Here is a 17,418-nt window from a genome sequence, read left to right on the forward strand (position 1 = left end):
CCCACCCGGGTGCCAGGGCCACCGGCAGCACCCGTGGGCAGTGGGGGACCTGGCTGACGACCCTGTCACGGTTGTTAATTAGGAGCCCGGGGGAGGGGGGGGGCTCCCCCCTGCCAACGTGCACCCTAACAAGCACCCACGGTGCACCCTGTCCCCGGCACGGTGACGGCTGCAGCACCGGGGTCCCCGAGGTGGGATGGGGTGCAGGGACGACCCCCCCTCAGTGTGTGCACGGGGAGCCAGGGGCAGCTGGAGGCCACCGTGGCGGGGCCAGGCGTGTTCCCCACAGCACCGTGGCGCCCATGGGTGCTCTGCACCCAGCCCTCACAGCTGTTCCCATGGAGGGGACCCGGGTTGGGACCCAGGGGAAGGGTGAGTGGTGGGGTACGGGGTGGGGGGGGACGCACAAGAGGTGCTCATCGGGGTGTCCAGGGTGGGGTGCACAAGGGTGCAAGGGGCACCCTTAGGGGTGTGTGGGCAGGGTGCACGGGGACGTGTCTGCCTGGGTGCGGGGGGGGGGGTGCCAGATTCCCCCTCCCCCCCCAAGGGTGCAGGGGGCACCCGGATGCCTGCTGGAGTGAACAGGGCAGGGGGTGCACAGGGCTCCCCCGGGGGTGCAGCAGGAGGGGGGCATTGGGGTGCAAAGGAAGGGGGGGCAAGGGGCACCCAGGGGTGTGCAGGGAAGTCCCCACCGGGATACATAATCGGGGGGGGGGGCTACCCACGGGGGGCAGGGTCAGTGTGGGGGTATTGGGGTGCAGAGGGAGGGGCGCGCAGGGAAGAGCCCACTGGGATGCACAAATACTGGGGTGCAAGCAGCAGCCCGGGGGGGGGGTGTGGGGACGTGTTGCACCAGGTGATCCCCACGGGGGTGCACAGTCATGAGGGTGCAAGCAGATGGGGCGCACTGGGGACACCCCCACGGGGATGTGCAATTACAAGTGTGGAAGCAACACGTGGGGGGGGGGGGGGGTATGCAGGGATGGGATGGAGCAGGGGGAATCCCCATGGGGACACACCATCACGAGTGTGCAAACAATCCCCGGGAGGGGGGGGCTGTGTGTGCAGGGATGGGGCGGGCTGGGGGAATCCGCCACGGGGATGCACAATCCCGAGCGTGGAAGCAACACGCAGGGAGGGGGTGCGTGCAGGGACGGGGTGCAGTGGGGACACCCCCACGGGGATGCACGATCCCGAGCGTGGAAGCAACACGCGGGGAGGAGGTGCGTGCAGGGACGGGGTGCAGTGGGGACACCCCCACGGGGATGCACGATCCCGAGCGTGGAAGCAACACGCGGGGAGGAGGTGCGTGCAGGGACGGGGTGCAGTGGGGACACCCCCACGGGGATGCACGATCCCGAGCGTGGAAGCAACACGCGGGGAGGAGGTGCGTGCAGGGACGGGGTGCAGTGGGGACACCCCCACGGGGATGCACGATCCCGAGCGTGGAAGCAACACGCGGGGAGGAGGTGCGTGCAGGGACGGGGTGCAGTGGGGACACCCCCACGGGGATGCACGATCCCGAGCGTGGAAGCAACACGCGGGGAGGAGGTGCGTGCAGGGACGGGGTGCAGTGGGGACACCCCCACGGGGATGCACGATCCCGAGCGTGGAAGCAACACGCGGGGAGGAGGTGCGTGCAGGGACGGGGTGCAGTGGGGACACCCCCACGGGGATGCACGATCCCGAGCGTGGAAGCAACACGCGGGGAGGAGGTGCGTGCAGGGACGGGGTGCAGTGGGGACACCCCCACGGGGATGCACGATCCCGAGCGTGGAAGCAACACGCGGGGAGGAGGTGCGTGCAGGGACGGGGTGCAGTGGGGACACCCCCACGGGGATGCACGATCCCGAGCGTGGAAGCAACACGCGGGGAGGAGGTGCGTGCAGGGACGGGGTGCAGTGGGGACACCCCCACGGGGATGCACGATCCCGAGCGTGGAAGCAACACGCAGGGAGGGGGTGCGTGCAGGGACGGGGTGCAGTGGGGACACCCCCACGGGGATGCACGATCCCGAGCGTGGAAGCAACACGCGGGCAGGAGGTGCGTGCAGGGACGGGGTGCAGTGGGGACACCCCCACGGGGATGCACGATCCCGAGCGTGGAAGCAACACGCGGGGAGGAGGTGCGTGCAGGGACGGGGTGCAGTGGGGACACCCCCACGGGGATGCACGATCCCGAGCGTGGAAGCAACACGCGGGGAGGAGGTGCGTGCAGGGACGGGGTGCAGTGGGGACACCCCCACGGGGATGCACGATCCCGAGCGTGGAAGCAACACGCGGGGAGGAGGTGCGTGCAGGGACGGGGTGCAGTGGGGGGGGCTAGTGCGGAACGAAGTCCCTACCGCGGTGGGGGGGGATGCATAACCACGTGGGGGGGGGGGGGTTGCCCGTGCCTCCGCGGCGCACCGCGTGCCGCCGGTGGTCGGGTGTGTGGGTGTATGAGAGGGTGGGTGCGTGGGTGGGTGGGTGGGTGAGTGGGTACACCCCCCCCCCCCCCAAGGCATATCCCCGCATCCCCCCCCCCCCCGCAGCGCCGCCGGTGGGGCGGCGGGTCCGCCAGGGGGCGCCCAAGGGCGGGAGCGCGCGGGGCCCGCGCCGCGCCGCTCGGAGGCGGAGGAAATGAAGGCGAGTTCCGCCGAGGCGGGAGCCATTACCCGCCGCCGCCGCCGCCGCTGAGCCCCCCCCCCCCCTCCCCACCCGCCGCCGCCGGCCCCCCCCCCCCCTCCCCGCTTCCCTTCCCCCCCCCCCCCCCCCCTTCGCACGCCCGGCCCGGCACAGGTAGGCGCCGCCACCCTGACCCCGGGGGGGTGTGTGTGTTGGGGGGGGGGTGGTGTGTGTGTGTGTGTGTGTGTGTGTGTGTGTGTGTGTGTGTGTAGGCCTGCAGCCGGGACCGGGCCCCCCCCCCTCCCCTCCATCCCCTCAGCGGGGCAGGCACCGGCCCCGGCCCCTTTTGTCCCCAGTGCCCGGCGGCAGCGCGAACAAAAGGCGCCCGCTGCAAGGCCCCGGGGGGGTGCAGCCGGCCAGCGGTTGCCCCCCGCCCCTGAGGGGGGGGGGGGTTGGCGGGAAGAGGCCGTTGCAGTGGGGAAAGGGGGGTGGGGGTGGGGGGTTGAGGTGCTCGATCGAGGCCTTGAGGTGGCCGCTGGAGGGGTCCCGGCAGGGATGCTGAGGGGGGGGGGGGAGGACTTTGCCGTGGTGCTGGGGGGGCTGAGGGGAACGGCAGGGCCGGGGCTTGGGGCACGCCATGGGCGGGAGCTTTGCCGGCGCTCCCCGGCCTCCCCTTCGGGGGCTCACCGTGGCTGGGGGCTTTGCGGCGGGCCCAGGACCTGCATGGTGGCCCACAGTCTTCGCCAGGGTCTTGAGGGACTCAATGGGAGCTTGAGGTGTTCACCATGGCCAAGGTCTTTGCCACGGCCCCAAGGCCCTCACTGGGAGCTTGAGGTGTCCGCCGTGGCCATGGTCTTTGCCACGGCCCCAAGGCCTACGTGAGAGCTTGAGTTGTTCACCATGGCCTCGAAGCACCTGCCATAGCCGCGCTCTTTGCCATGGCACCAGAACCCTCAGTGGGAGCTTGAGGTGTTCACCACGGCCAAGGCCTTTGCTAAGGTCTTTGCCGTGGCCCTGAAGCACTTGCCGTGACCATGGGCTTTGCCATGGCCCCGAGGCCCTCAGCGGGACCTTGAGGTGTTCACCACGGCCAAGGCCTTTGCTAAGGTCTTTGCCGTGGCCCTGAAGCACTTGCCGTGACCATGGGCTTTGCCATGGCCCCGAGGCCCTCAGCGGGACCTTGAGGTGTTCACCTTGGCCAAGGCATTTCATAATGCCTTTGCTGTGGCCTTGAGGTGCTGGCTGTGGTCAAGGACTTCACCATGGCCCCACAGTCCTCACCAGGAACGTGAAGTGCTCACTGGGGTCTTGAGGCTCTCACCATGGCCAAGACCCTTGCCAAGGTCTGTATCTTGGTCAGAGTCTTCACCACGGCCTTGAGATGCTCACCAAAGCCTTTGCCATGGCCCCTAGACCTGTCCTGTGGCCAAGGCCTCAAGGCCCTTGCTGGGAACGTGAGGTGCTCACCGTGGCCAAGACCTTCACCGTGGCCCTGAGGCCTCGTGCTGCGGCCCGGGTGCTTTCACCGTGCCTCTCGCCCTTGCCATGGTGCTGAGGTGCTTGCCATCACCGAGGTCCTTGCTGTGGACCTGAGGTGCTTGCCAAGGCCGTGTCCTGGAGGCACTCACCAGAGGCGCTCCCCGTCGCGGTCAGCACGGCCACGAGGCCCTCGCCGTGGCCTCGAGGCACTCCCCGTCGCCCTCAGCCTGCTCTCGGGGTGCTCCTCAGCACCCTCTGCACGGCCCGGAGGCACCTGCCACGGCCCCGAAGCGGGTGCCGTGGCCCTCACCGCGGCCTTCGCCGCAGTCCCAACGCGCGCACCACGACCACGACCCTCTCCGCGGCCCCCGTGGTAGCTGGCTGGGGGCCCCCGGGTGCCTCTGGTTGGAGAGGGCCGGGGGCCCTCGCCGTCACCCCGCGCTGCCGCCACCCACCGCTGCCCTTTCCTTTTCTCCCCTCCCAGGTGCTCTCGAGCCGGGGCGAGGGGATGAGGTGCCCCCCTGCCGCGTGGTGTGCCGAAGCGGCTCTTTAGATCCTCCCCGGCCCAAGCCTCCCCTGCCATGGATGCCTCGGGGGCTCTTGCTTCGGCTCCCTCCTCCGCGGCTCCCTCGGGCTCCCGCAGCCCCATGTTCCCCCCAGGAGCTGACAGAGAGGAGTGGGGACCGAGGTTCAATTGTGCCCCTTCCACCTCTGCCGCAGCCTCGCAGGCGATGCCAGCGTCTGGCCGGAAGAGGAAGGCCAACTTCTCCAATGACGAGACTGAGACGCTGGTCTGGAATGTGGTCCGGCATTTCAGCGCCCTGTATGGGTCTGAAGCCCTGCGGGCTCACCCCGTGCGGCGGAAGCAGCTCTGGACCCAAATCCAAAGCCGCGTCAACTTCCTGGGCTACACCGAACGCTCCATCGACGACCTCAAGCACAAGTGGCGCGACCTGCGGCTGGACGTCAAGAAGAAGATCACCTCCAAGAAGCACCTGCCCATGAACCGCGCCGGCGGGCCGCTCCACAAGCCGCGCCTCACGCCCCTGGAGAAGATGGTGGCTTCCACCTTCTTGCAGGCCAGCCACGACTCGGAACCCGAAATCATCTTGGACCCAGGTCAGTCGTGGTGGTTCTCTGGGGAGAGGAGAGTTGGAGTCGCAGAGGCCCGTGCTGTGTCCCCACCTGCGCTCGCCGAGTGACGTCCAGCCTGGTAACGTCACCAGGCCGCGGTCCCCCGAGCTCCGGCGTCTGCCGAGCGTTTGCATTCTGTGCCGGCCGGTGCGGCGTGGATCGTGGAAGGAGACTTTGGGGTTTTGCTCTTGTACGTGGTTTGTGTCGGGGTTACAGCGTCCGGCAGAGCCGTGGTCCTGTCGTGGCTGAGTAGCAAACCACCAGGGTTGGAAGCGGCATGCGCTGGAATTAAAAACCCACTGTGGAAATAACCTGGGATCAACAGGAACACCTCAAACTTGGTGGGAGCGGGTCTTTCTCCGTTTCTTTTTACTTTTTTTTCATTTGACACAGTGCCTGGCTGGATACAGTCTAAAGGCAGCCGGTAAAAGATGGGATGGGATTTTATTTCCCTCGTTCCTTTCAGGGTCAGTGTCCCGCGCGGTTAGCCGAGGTCAGGGGGAGCGGGAGCTGCTGCTTCGGTGCAAAGTCACCGTCCTCCCGCAGCGTCTCGTGGCTGGGGGGGGCCGGCGGGCCCCTGGGCGAGCCGTGCCTTCCCGATGGGGCTGTGCCTGTGACCCCACTGCCGCCTGGCAGAGCCCGACCCGTGTCTCAGCAGAGCGCGGAGGCCTCTTGCCGGTCCTGCTTGTTTGGCTCCAATGCCTGAGAGATGCTGGGGGGAAGATGTTGGTGAAAGAGCTGACATCATTCCTGCGGCAGTGCTGAGCCGGGCCCACGGGTACACCCCAACTGGGCTTTGTTGCTGGCCAGGAGGCAAATACCCACCCTGCCCTTTCATTTCCACAAAGGGGATGTGTCCGGCTTCGTTGTGTCCCCAGAGGGCACCGGGATTAGTTGTTCCTGCTCCTTCCTCCGCTCTCTGATTTTGGCTTGGCCTGTCAGGTTTCAGGAGGGGCAGGGTGAGCGGCGTGGGTCTCGCTTTGCTCGGTTTGGGCTGTCTCTGAGCCAGACGCCCACCTTGCTGCAGAGCAGAAGGTCTCTGGGCTGAAGGACGAAGTCCTGCGGGACATTTAGGAGATGCTAACCCTCTCGGGACTGGGCAAGCTCAGGACGGTGCTGGGGGAAGCGAGGGCGAGCGATCGGGCGGGCCGGCCTTGCAGGAGGAGCGTCTGTGCCTCGGTGCGACCGTGCCCACCCCTGCAGCGTCGCTGCCCCGCGGACGCCCGTGAGAGCCTTCACCTGGGGAGCCCTCCCACGGGGAGGGTACGTGAGCTGCTGGTGCCGTCGCCGCGGCGGCTGAGGCTGGATTCTTTCTGTCCCACAGATCTGTTCTTCCCCGGCGCGGCCAAGCAGTCCTTCATGCACCTGCAACCCGGCGTCAGCCACCCCAGCATCTACATCGACACCAACGGGCAGCCCTCGTCCCTGCCAGACGTGGAGGGCTCTGCCGTGCCCCGGCTGGCGGTGCAGAGCCCCGACCCCTCCGTCATCTGCGAGTACAGCCGGGGGGAAGGACAGAGCAGTTCGGGTAAGGCCGCGGGACAGGCTGCTGCGGGGACGCGGATCCGCTGGGAGCGCGGCGGCCGGTAAAAGGTTGCGGTGGTGGTTTGTGCCCAGGACCCCGTCCTGGCACAGCGTCACGCTGGGGGTGGCTGCGGGGGCAGCACGGCCGGGGACACCCCGGTGGGAGACGCTTCCCCGTGCCTGCCTAGTCGGTGCAAATACCTCCTGGTGTGCGAGTCCTGAAAGGCTGCGGGGGCGTAAAGGGGAACCTGGAGCACAGCTTCGTGACGGCCGAGGGTTGTTTGGTGGCAGAAGGCGGCAAATGCAAGGGAAGGCAAAGGCTGTGGCCATCCCTGCGTCACACGGGGGGCTGGGGAGCTCGCCGCAGGGTGCCAGGGACTGCGTGGGGCAGGCAGGGCCGAGGGCTGCGCAGACGGGGCACGTTGGCATGCTGTGTCCATCCGGGATGTCCGTGTGTCAGGGAGGGGCAGCGAGCCGTGGGGCTCACCAGCGGGCTTCTCTTCTCTTCCAGCCGAGTCGGGACCAGAGCTGCGGACTCCAGACGTGTCAGCCATTTCCCCGTCCTTGCGAAACGAGTCCCTCGTCTCCTACGCCTCCATGTCGGAGGAAGAGGAACGGGAAGGCCGGGAGGTGGAGAGGGGCCACGGCGGGGCCGCGGGGATGCAGCCCGGGCCCGAGGCCCCCATGTCTGCCGAGGAAGACATGAAACTGTCCCGCCAGGCCATGCTGATCCGCCGGTGCAGCTCCCAGGGCTCCGTCACCTCCCTGCCCGAGGACCCTCTCAACCCCGTGGACGCTCACTCGGACTGGGGCCACGAAGGGGTGTCCGACTTGCCCCCCCTGGGCCGCGGGCTCGACTCCTCGCACCCCGAGGAGCAGGCGGGGGGCCCGGGCCCGGAGATGGGCGCTTTGCCCAGGGTACTGATGGGGCCCACCTGGGAGAAGCCGTCGGCGGAGGAGGAGCCCCCGGCCCGCTCCCCCCTGCACGGCGCCCTGACCGAGGAGTCGCTGCCCTCCTCTGCCTCCCCCCCGGGGGACGCCCCCGCCGCCCCCGGCCCACCCCGCGGCCTGGGCTGCTCCCGCCTGCGGGATGACCGCCGGGAGAGCTGGAGGACTAACATCCATCACCTTCTGGACCTGGAGGAGCAGTGGGACCAGCTGTACCACCAGGAGCTGGCCATGTGGCAGGAGGAACGGGCCACCCAACGCGAGGAGAGGGCCCGCGACCGCGAGCTCCAGTTCCGCCTGCTCGGCGTCCTGACGGACATCCGCGACGAGCTGCGCTACCTGCGGCAGGAGAGGGCCAGCGCCCGGCAGAGCCAGGCGCCGCCGGCAGAGCCCCGGCCGGACCCCAGCCCCCTCCTCGAGCAGCCCAAAGCCGAGCCCAGCTTCCCCGAGCCGCAGACCGGGAACCCCAGCTGGGGAGAGACCGCCGTGCCCAACCGAAGCCCCTTCGGCAACCGGGGCCGGGGCCGGCGTCGGGGCCGGCCGCGCGGTTCTGCTTCCAGACACAGACGGCTCTTCCTCACCAACAGCTAGGGCCGGGGGGGGACGCTGTCCCGCGAAGGACATGGTGTGCCCGCGCCCCGCGGCTCCGGCCACGCCGTGGGTGCCCCCCACGGACAGAGGGGCGCGGGGGAAGTGGGGTGCGTGGGAGCTGTGCACCAGCGTGCCGCCCCCGGTGCGGTTTGCCGGCATCCCCGGTGCCAGCGGGGGACGGTACGAAGCGGGGAGGCCGGCCGGCGCGCACCCGCCCCGGGGAGGGAGACGACGGTAGGCACGCACACGTGTGAAAGGTGTGTGCGAGCACCCGGGAGGCCTCGCCCGCCCCCGGCACCGTGCGCGCTCCGCCGGCGCGGGCGGCCCCCGGGGCAGGGCACGCGTGGGCGAGCGGGGGGCACGCGTGGGCGAGCGTCAGCGGGGCCGTGTGACAGCGCTAGTCGAGTAGGATTACTACCTTTTTGGGGGGTGGGGAGTTAGGAAAAACTTAGTCGCTGAGGAGCGAACATTTTATGCAAATCATTTAATGACTTAATTTGCATATAACCGTAAACTTCTGTTTAAAAAAAAAAAAAAAAAAAAAAATCCCCCAAAAACCAGAAAAGCCGTCTCTGTGGGTGAACTCGGTGACGGAGCAGGGCGCTGAGGAGGGGCTCGGGGGAGCGGGTCGTCCGTCCCCCCCCCCTCGCCGTGAGCTTTCCCTCCTCTGTCACCCCCGTCCCTCGTGCCGAGCCGACGCTGCGTCCCGCTGCTGCTTCGCCGCCTGCTCGCCGTTCCTCCCCGCTCGAATCCCCGGTGCTGCCGGGGCAGTGCCACGCTGGGCTGCCCCGAGCCGGGCAGGGTGATTTGGGGGGTGGGTGGGCAGCCCCCCCCCACCCCGCGGCCTGCATGGGCTGGGTGCTGCGCTCTGCTAACAGGGTCGTTCGCCCCACGGCTCTGCCCGTACGGGCTGAGTGGGGCAGGGCCGTGGGGTGAATCACCCCAGGCTTGGTGGCACGGAGCTTCACCCCGCTCCTTTCGGGGGGAGCCCAGCACCCCAGGGGCGCGGCTGGGGGGAACAGGACCTGGGCTGGCTGTGCCTGCGTGGCTGGGGGGGGCAGTGTGCAGGGTCCCCTAGGCAGCCTGTGGGGTCCCCAGGGAGTGTGCAGTGTCCCCAGGCAACATGCAGTGTCCCCAATAGTGTGCAGTGTCCCCAGCAGTGTGCAGTGTCCCCAGGCAACATGCAGTGTCCCCAATAATGTGCATTGTCCCCAGCAGTGTGCAGTGTCCCCAGCAGTGTGCAGTGTCCCCAGGGAGTGTGCAGTGTCCCCAGGCAACATGCAGTGTCCCCAATAATGTGCATTGTCCCCAGCAGTGTCCAGTGTCCCCAGGCAGTGTGCAGTGTCCCCAGCAGTGTGCAGTGTCCCCAGGCAACATGCAGTGTCCCCAATAATGTGCATTGTCCCCAGCAGTGTGCAGTGTCCCCAGGCAACATGCAGTGTCCCCAGCAGTGTGCAGTGTCCCCAGTAATGTCCAGTGTCCCCAGCAGTGTGCAGTGTCCCCAGGGAGTGTGCAGTGTCCCCAGGCAGCATGCAGTGTCCCCAATTATGTGCATTGTCCCCAGCAGTGTGCAGTGTCCCCAGGCAGTGTGCAATGTCCCCAGCAGTGTGCATTGTCCCCAGGGAGTGTCCAGTGTCCCCAGGCAGTGTGCATTGTCCCCAAGCAGTATATATTGTCCCCAGGCAACATGCAGTGTCCCCAGGGAGCGTGCAGTGTCCCCAGCAGTGTGCAGTGTCCCCAGGCAGTGTGCAGTGTCCCCAACGCTGTGCAGTGTCCCCAGGCAGTATATATTGTCCCCAGGCAGTGTCCAGTGTCCCCAGCAGTGTCCAGTGTCCCCAGTAGCATCAACAGCGGTTCCAGGGCACACTAAAACACACCCCCCCAGGCTGATCCCCCCCCCCAGCCCCAGCACGGGGGGGACCCGCAGCCACATCCCCGCTCGGTGGCAGCTCCTTCGTCACCTGGGTGGGATGGGGCTGGGGGGGGTGCAGCCCCCCGGGGAGGGGGCAGCGGGGCAGCACCCCCAGTGCCAGCCGTCGGGCAAAGCGTCCCGAGCTGTGGCACTTGGTGGGTCACCAGGGTTGGGGCCCCCCAGGGTGACCTGGGGGGGGGGGCGGCACGGACAGTGACCCCCACCTTGGGGACCCCGTGAGCAGAGCTTTCCATGGCTGGGGTTAAAAAAAAAAAAAAAACGGGGTGAACTAACTTACAGCCCCAAATGAAGGGTGGGAGGGACGGGGTTTGGTGACGGTGGGCAGGTGCCGGGGGGGGGTGGTGATGGCGGGGGGGGGGGGATCAGCTGGTAAAATGAAGGCAGGACGGGCGGGAGCGCCGCCGCTGCTGTGAGCAGGGCACTGGGGTTTATCAGTGGGGGAAATGATTTGGGGGGGCTGGAGGGAGGTGGGTGCTGGGGGGTTGTACCCATGGAGGCGGGGGGGGGTTGAGGGGGGGGGGACCTGGCCCCCACCTGCTGCCCCCAAGTCGTGAGGACAGGCGGGAAAAATGAGAAGCGGTGGGAATCAGCGATGCTAGAAAGGGTTTGGCAAGTCGGGGGGGGGTGGGGGGGTGGGTCTGTGCATCCCTGCCAGCACAAAGCCACCACAGCTGGTGACACGGGGGCCGCTGGCAGCCACTGCACCCCTCAGCTCTGCTGTGCCCCCCCCACCCCGTGATAATTCCCCCCTCCCCACCTCCCCATCCCTGAGCTTGCAGGTTGCTGCCGCTGCCTTCCCGGGGTGCAGAGCCATGGGGATGGGGCCGGAGTGGTGTGGCTGCAGGATGTGGGGTTGGAGGGGGGGGGGGGCGGGACTGGGGACCCCACAGGGCTGCGGGGGGAGGTTGGGGGCGCCGGGGGGGTGGTCAGAGGCACTGCAGCCCAGCATGACTTTATTCTGTATTGCATGGTCCATACAAAACTACACCCCAAGCACTGTACAGAGCGGGACGGCGCGGCAGGGGGGGGCAGTAAAAATAAGCAACGGGGGCTGGGGAGCAGAGCAGCAGGCGGGGGGGGGGATGGCAGGGGGATGCTGGGGGGGGGGGGACGGGGGCTGCTCCCCATCCTGCACAGCAAGATTGTCTGGGGGGGGGGGAGAGAGGTGGGGGCTGAAGAGTGTCCGTCTGTGGCGACTTGCGGGTGCACGGCCCCCCCCTCCATCCCCAACTCAATTTGGGGGGGGGGGGTGCTCCCCGCGTGCCTCCCTGCCCCAGCCGGGCACCTGTATTTGGTAGGAAGCTGCGTGGCCGGTGCCTGCCCCCCCCCCGGCCCCCCATCCCAGAGGAAAGAGGTGTGGGGGGGGTGTCAGTCTGCAAGGAGAGGGGTGTGGGGGGGTGGGGGGTGGGGGGTGTCAGTCCGCAGCGGGGGCAGCCCCTAGTCCCCGGGGGGCATGATGCCGGGGGGGGGCAGCGGGGGGGGCCCCGCCTCGGCCCCGTGGACCCGCTGATGATCCTTGAGGGATTCCTTGTAGCGGAAGCTGCGCCCGCACGCCGGGCACTGGTAGGGCCGCTCGCCGGTGTGGATGCGCTGGTGCTTGAGCAGGTTCTGCTTGCGGATGAAGCTCTTGCCGCAGGCGGCGCAGGCGAAGGGCCGCTCGCCGGTGTGCAGCCGCTGGTGGTTCTGCAGGTGTTCCTTGCGGCTGTAGCACTTCCCGCACTCGGCGCACTTGTAGGGCCTCTCGCCGCGGTGGATCATCTGGTGCCGCACCAGCCCCGAGTGGCAGTTGAAGCTCTTGCCGCACTCGGCGCAGGGGTAGGGCCGCTCGGCCGCGTGGCTCCGCTGGTGGATCCGCAGGCTTTTCTTCCCGCTGAAGCTCTTCCCGCACTCGGCGCAGCCGTGCGGCCGCTCCTCGGCGGGGCCCGGCGGGGCGGTGGGGACCCCCGCCGCCTCGGCCCCCGCTTCCGAGCCTGGGGCCCTGCCCAGTCTGTGCTGTGCCGGCAGAGCCGCCGCCGTCGTCGCCGCTGCCTGTCCCTCGGGGCTGCCGAAGCCCGCGCCGGGGAAGAGCAGCTCCCCGGAGCCGCCTGGCAAACCCACCTCCTCGGGGGGCTCGGCGTGGGGGCACCGCTCCTCCGTCTTCACCAGCAGCCCTTCGCCGGCTGCAGGGGAGGGAAAGGCTCTGGTCAGCGCCCGCCGGGGACACCGGGGACGTCCCCAAGCCACCAACCCCATCCCAACGCCACCGGGACGGGCTCAGCATCGCTCACCGGGACCGGGACCCGTCAGCATCTCCCTCTCCGGCAGCTCCCAGGGCTCGCGGACGCAGGGCTCTTCCTCCTGCTTGATCCACGACAAGAAGTCGTGCGCCGTGATCAGGGCGTCCGCGCCTGCAGGGAAGGACGGGGACGGGGACTCAGCCGAGCGGGGCCGCATCCTGCACTCCGAGAGGCAGCGGCTGTGGCACAGCCCCGGGCTCACCCGCGCAGGGGTCCGCCGGCATCGCCCGCTCCTCCGCGAACTGCTGCTCGCCCACGAAGGCCACCTCCTGCTTGATCCGGGACAGGATGTCGGAGGTGGAGATCAGCGACTCTGTGCACAAAGAGAGATTTGGCCGGTGCCAGGATGCGACCCACGGCCGAGGCGCCTTGGGGTGGGGGACCCCCCCCGGGCTCCGGCCGCAGGGGACGTCCCCGTCCCACAGCAGTTATGGGGCCCCCGGGGGAGCTGTGGGGATGGGTGACCCTGGGATAGTCCTTGGGGTTGGGTGGCCATGGGACAGCCCATGGGGCTGGATGGGTGACTGCGGCACAGCCCGTGGGGATGGGTGGCTGTGGCGCAGCCCACGGGCTCTGCCACGATGTGGTGTCAGTGGGGGGCACACGGATCTCCCAGGGACAGATGCCCAAGTTCCCCCGGCACATTAATCATGGGGGATTTTTCCGGGGTCGCTCGCGGTGGCCCCTGGTTGCACCGTGGGGAGCAGAGTCTGGCCACCACTTGAGAACCGAGTCCTGCGGGGCCAGGACCGTGGGGGAAGGAGGGACATCCCCAGGGCAAGCGGTGGGGCGGGGGGCGACACGGGGGGTGGGAGGCAGCGGGGATGTGGTGGGGGGACGCCCGGCGCTGCCGGGGCTCCCGGCCGGTGCCTCACCCGCGCAGGCGTCCGGCGGCAGGTCCCTCTGCTCCAGCTCCCTCTGCTCGGGGACGCAGGGACCCTCCCCGCGCTCGCTGCGGGGCTGCGCCTCGCTTCTGGAGAGGGCACCGTCTGCACGGGGAGACAGTGGGGCTGGCACCGGCGGTGGGGCTGCGCCCGCCCGACCCTCCCCAGGCCCTGGCACCTCTCCCGGCGGAGAATCTGCCTAAATTCATCAGGACCTCCCTGCCCGCGACCTGGGTAGCGCAGACGCTCAGACCCTTGATTTTGGGGGACAAGGACTCGCCCCAGCTCCCCAGAGCCAGGCGGCACTGGCTGCCCCACGCAGCGGCACCGGCACTGGCACCTCATCCTGTCCCCATGCTCGCAGCACGAGACGCAGCGGGTTCCCTCCGAAATGGGAGCGTGTGCCACCGCCGACCGCTCGCGGGGGACCGGGGCACCCACGTCCGGGACCCTCCGGGGAGATGCAGCCGTCACCCCGGCCTGTCGGGAAAGCGGCAAAAAGGGGATGTTTACCCAGGGAGATCAAAGACTCATAGTTCTCCTTCACCAGGTTATTGTACAGCTCTTTCTGCCACTCCTCCAAATTCTTCCACTCCTCTGCCGAGAAGTAGACGGCAATGTCAACAAATGTCACCGGCACCTGCAGGGACAAGCCCCCGGCAGCTCAGCGGCGCCCGCTCCCCGGGGGAGCCGAGGGTCCCCCTGCCCAGCCCGCAGCCCCCTTGGGTGCCGTTACCTTGGGGACCTCGCCCCGGGGACCGGGGGGCAGCCGCAGCACCCAGAAGTTCCTGTTCTTCAGCAGGTTCTCCACGTTCTCCAGGCGCCGCTGGAGCAGCCCGTACTCCTGGATGAGGGTGCCCAGCACGGCCCATTTGCTCTCCAGCTGGTTCCCGAACTCCATGGCCGTCTTCTCGCAGTCCAGGAGCTTCTTCTCGGCCGTGCCGGACCGACCCTCCAGGCTGAGCAGGCGGGTGGCGAGGAGGTCGATCTTCCTCTCCATCGCCTGCACCGTGGCCACCACGGTCCAGAGCGAAGCCTCGGCGGAGTGGAGCTGTGCCTCCCGCACGTGCGCCCGCTCCGGCAGCAGCGGCGGCTGCAGCGGCATCAGGTGGGGGGCTTCTACGTTCCACTCCTGCACCTGGGCCGTGGGGAGGGGTCCATGGTCACCCCACACACACACGTGCACTCCCCCCTCAGGTCAAGCCCCGTGGCAGGCACTGCTCCCCTCGCTCCAATTCGGGGGGGGGGGTTGGCCCACTGCTGTCCCCAGCGCTGCGGCGAGGACCCCCCCGTGTGCGATGCCCCACCACCCCTCGCCCTGCCTGCCCCGGGCACCATCAGGGACCTGCCCTACAGCCGCCGCTGTCCCCGTCCCATGCCAACAGCTCAGCCGGGCAGGATTCGGTCCCTGGAGCGGCGGGTGCTGGCCAGGAGAGGAAAGAGCTGCTGGGGCCCAGTCTGAGCTCCAGGAGGGGACAGGGCGGGTGCAGCAGGCCTGAGGGGACGGTGAGAGGCAGACAAGGAGGGTTGGCCAGTGCCGCCGGGCAGGATGCGTCCTGCTCAGCCGGAGGGTCGGGGAGGGATCGCCGTGCAGCCACGGCAGCCGTGGGATCAGCATTGGTCACCGTCCCCGTGGGACAGCGGCCAGCACCAGGCAGGTCACCGCGCCGTGGTGGCTGCTGCTGGACTCACAGAGTAGCGACCCCCCCCCCACCGTGGCACCCCAACCCTGTGGGGGCTTCCCCGGGCCTGGCCAGGCACGACCCCCCTGGGAGCGGGACGGGCACACGGGGCAGGTAGGACCGGGGGTGCCTGGGGACATCCTGGGGACACACGGACATCCCGGGCCAGAGGATCCCCGGGGGCATCCCGGGGCTGGAGCCTGCACGGAGCATCCCGGGGGCACCGGGACATCCCGGGTCAGCGGTGCCCGGGCGCATCCCGGGGGCACCGGGACATCCCGGGTCAGCGGTGCCCGGGCGCACCCCGGGGGCACCGGGACATCCCGGGTCAGCGGTGCCCGGGCGCATCCCGGGGGCACCGGGACATCCCGGGTCAGCGGTGCCCGGGCGCATCCCGGGGGCACCGGGACATCCCGGGTCAGGTCCCCGGGGCCAGTCCGGGGCTGGAGAGCGCGGGGGGGTGGCCGGGGCTCCCCGGGCCGGGGGTGCCGGGGGTGGGGGCACCGCGGGGGAGTCCCGGCCGGGGCGCACGGGCCGGGCCGGGGCGGCGGCGCGGGCGGGGCGGCTCCGCCTCCGGTCCCCGGTGCCGGTGCCCCCCCCGCCCCGGGCCGCGCCGGGCCGGGCCGGGCCGGGCCGCTCTTACCTGGGCGGGCGCCCACTCGGCCATGGCCCCGCGGTGCTGGGCCGGGCCCCGGCGGCTGGGGCCGGGCCGCGGCGGGGAGAGCGCGGAGCGGAACGGGGCCGCGCTGCCGCCCGCCGCCGCGCCGGGGCCGGGGCCGGTAGCGGGGCCGGGGCCGGGGCCGCTGTCGGTGGCTGCGCGCTGCGGGCCGGGCCCCGCCGCCCCGCCGAGGAGCCAGGGGCAGCCGGGGAATTGCATCCGCCTCCTCCGGGCTTGGCGGCAGCGGGCGGGGGGGCGGGGGGGAGCGGCGCGGAGCGCGGAGCACTGCCGCCTACCGGCACCGGCATCGGTATCGGCATCGGCACCGGCACCGGCATCGGCATCGGCACCGGCACCGGCATCGGTATCGGCACCGGCACCGGCATCGACACCGGCACTGACATCGGCACCAGCATCGGTATCGGCACCGGCATCGGCACCGGCACCGGCATCGGCACCGGCATCGACATCGGCACCGGCATCACTATCGGCACCGACATCGGCACCGGCATCGACATCGGCATCAGCACCGGCACCGGCATCGGTATCAGTAGCGGCACCAGCACCAGCACTGGTATCGGCACCAGAACCGGCACCAGCACGGGAACCGGCATCATTATCGGCACCGGCACTGGCATCAGCACCGGCACCGGCACTGGCATGGGAACTGACATCAGCCCCGGCATGGACACTGGTATTGGCACCAGCACCGGCACTGGAGTAGGAACCAGCACCGGTACTAGTATTGGCATTGGTACCAGTATTGGCACTGGCACCAGCACCGGCATGGGAACCAGCATCGGTATCAGCACCGGCACCAGCGTCGGCATCAGCATAGCATCCGCATCATCAGCCTCAGCCACCCCAGCACCGGCACCGGCATCGGCACCAGTACTGGCCTTGGCATCGGCACTGGCATTGGTACCAGAACTGGCACTGGCACCGGCATTGCATTTGGCAGCAGCAGCCCTGGCTCCCCTGCTACCAGCACTGGCACCGGCACCAGCACTGGCATCAGCACAGCACCAGCACCAGTGTCAGCACTGACACGGGCAGGGACACCACCACCAGCATCACCGTCAGCACTGGCACCGGCACTGGCACCAGTGTCAGCATCGACATGGGCACAGGCACCGGCACCCACACGGCTGTTAGTATTGACGCAGACATTGGCATCGGCACCAGCACCAGCACCAGCCCCAGCACCAGCACCAGCCCCAGCACCAGCCCCAGCACCATCATGGGCGTCGGTATTGTCACGGGCACAGGCATTGACACCAGTGTTGGCACAGGCATTGGTATCAGCACCAGCATGGGCACTAGCGCTGGCACCAGCATCAGCACCAGTGTCAGCACCGGTATCGGCACCAGCATCAGCACCAATATCAGCACTGGCACGAGCACCAGCACTGCTGCCAAGCCTCAGCGCTGGTACCAGCACTGGCACCAGTATCAGCATCAGCAGGAGTGTCAGCACTGGCATCGGCCCTGGCACTGGCACTGGCACTGGCATCAGGACCAGCATCGCCACCAGTATCAGCCCCAAGCCCCGGCCCCAGTATCAGCCCCAGTATGAAGCCAGCACTGAGCCCAGTGGGTGCCCGGATCCCAAAGCCCCCGGGCAGCCCCGCTCAGCTGGGTACCATATCCCCGCCGGCACCCCGGGGTCACGGCCCCACAGGCAGCGGGTTGGGGATGGGGAA

General features: G+C 69.2%; 2 protein-coding genes across 3 annotated transcripts in view; one reads left to right on the forward strand and one right to left on the reverse strand.

Annotated features, from left to right (window-relative positions):
- Positions 1-15,794, reverse strand: part of LOC104356270 — a 39,274-nt gene extending 23,480 nt beyond the window's left edge. Inside the window, exons 1-7 of the mRNA XM_042802181.1 lie at positions 15,701-15,794; positions 14,112-14,513; positions 13,889-14,015; positions 13,367-13,480; positions 12,694-12,804; positions 12,483-12,602; positions 11,659-12,374 (exon numbers count right to left, since the gene is read on the reverse strand). Of these exons, the coding sequence (XP_042658115.1) occupies positions 11,659-12,374; positions 12,483-12,602; positions 12,694-12,804; positions 13,367-13,480; positions 13,889-14,015; positions 14,112-14,513; positions 15,701-15,724 (1,614 nt within the window). The 5' untranslated portion in view covers positions 15,725-15,794. The remainder of the gene's footprint in view (positions 1-11,658; positions 12,375-12,482; positions 12,603-12,693; positions 12,805-13,366; positions 13,481-13,888; positions 14,016-14,111; positions 14,514-15,700) is intronic.
- LOC116959670 lies at positions 2,749-9,369 on the forward strand. 2 transcript variants are annotated; one of them, XM_042801654.1, is made up of 4 exons: positions 2,749-2,780; positions 4,570-5,204; positions 6,544-6,747; positions 7,255-9,369. In XM_042801654.1, exons 2-4 carry the CDS (start codon positions 4,667-4,669, stop codon positions 8,280-8,282), a joined length of 1,770 nt encoding a protein of 589 aa, XP_042657588.1. In that variant the 5' UTR covers positions 2,749-2,780; positions 4,570-4,666; the 3' UTR covers positions 8,283-9,369. The 2 variants fall into 2 exon arrangements, with proteins under 2 accessions (XP_042657588.1, XP_042657587.1); XM_042801653.1 differs by lacking the exon at positions 2,749-2,780 and having other exon boundaries at positions 3,806-5,204.
- Positions 15,795-17,418: the final 1,624 nt, after the last annotated feature.

Source organism: Tyto alba, unplaced genomic scaffold, assembly GCF_018691265.1.
Source record: "Tyto alba isolate M040663 unplaced genomic scaffold, T.alba_DEE_v4.0 Super-Scaffold_38, whole genome shotgun sequence".
NCBI classification, from domain to species: Eukaryota; Metazoa; Chordata; class Aves; order Strigiformes; family Tytonidae; genus Tyto; species Tyto alba.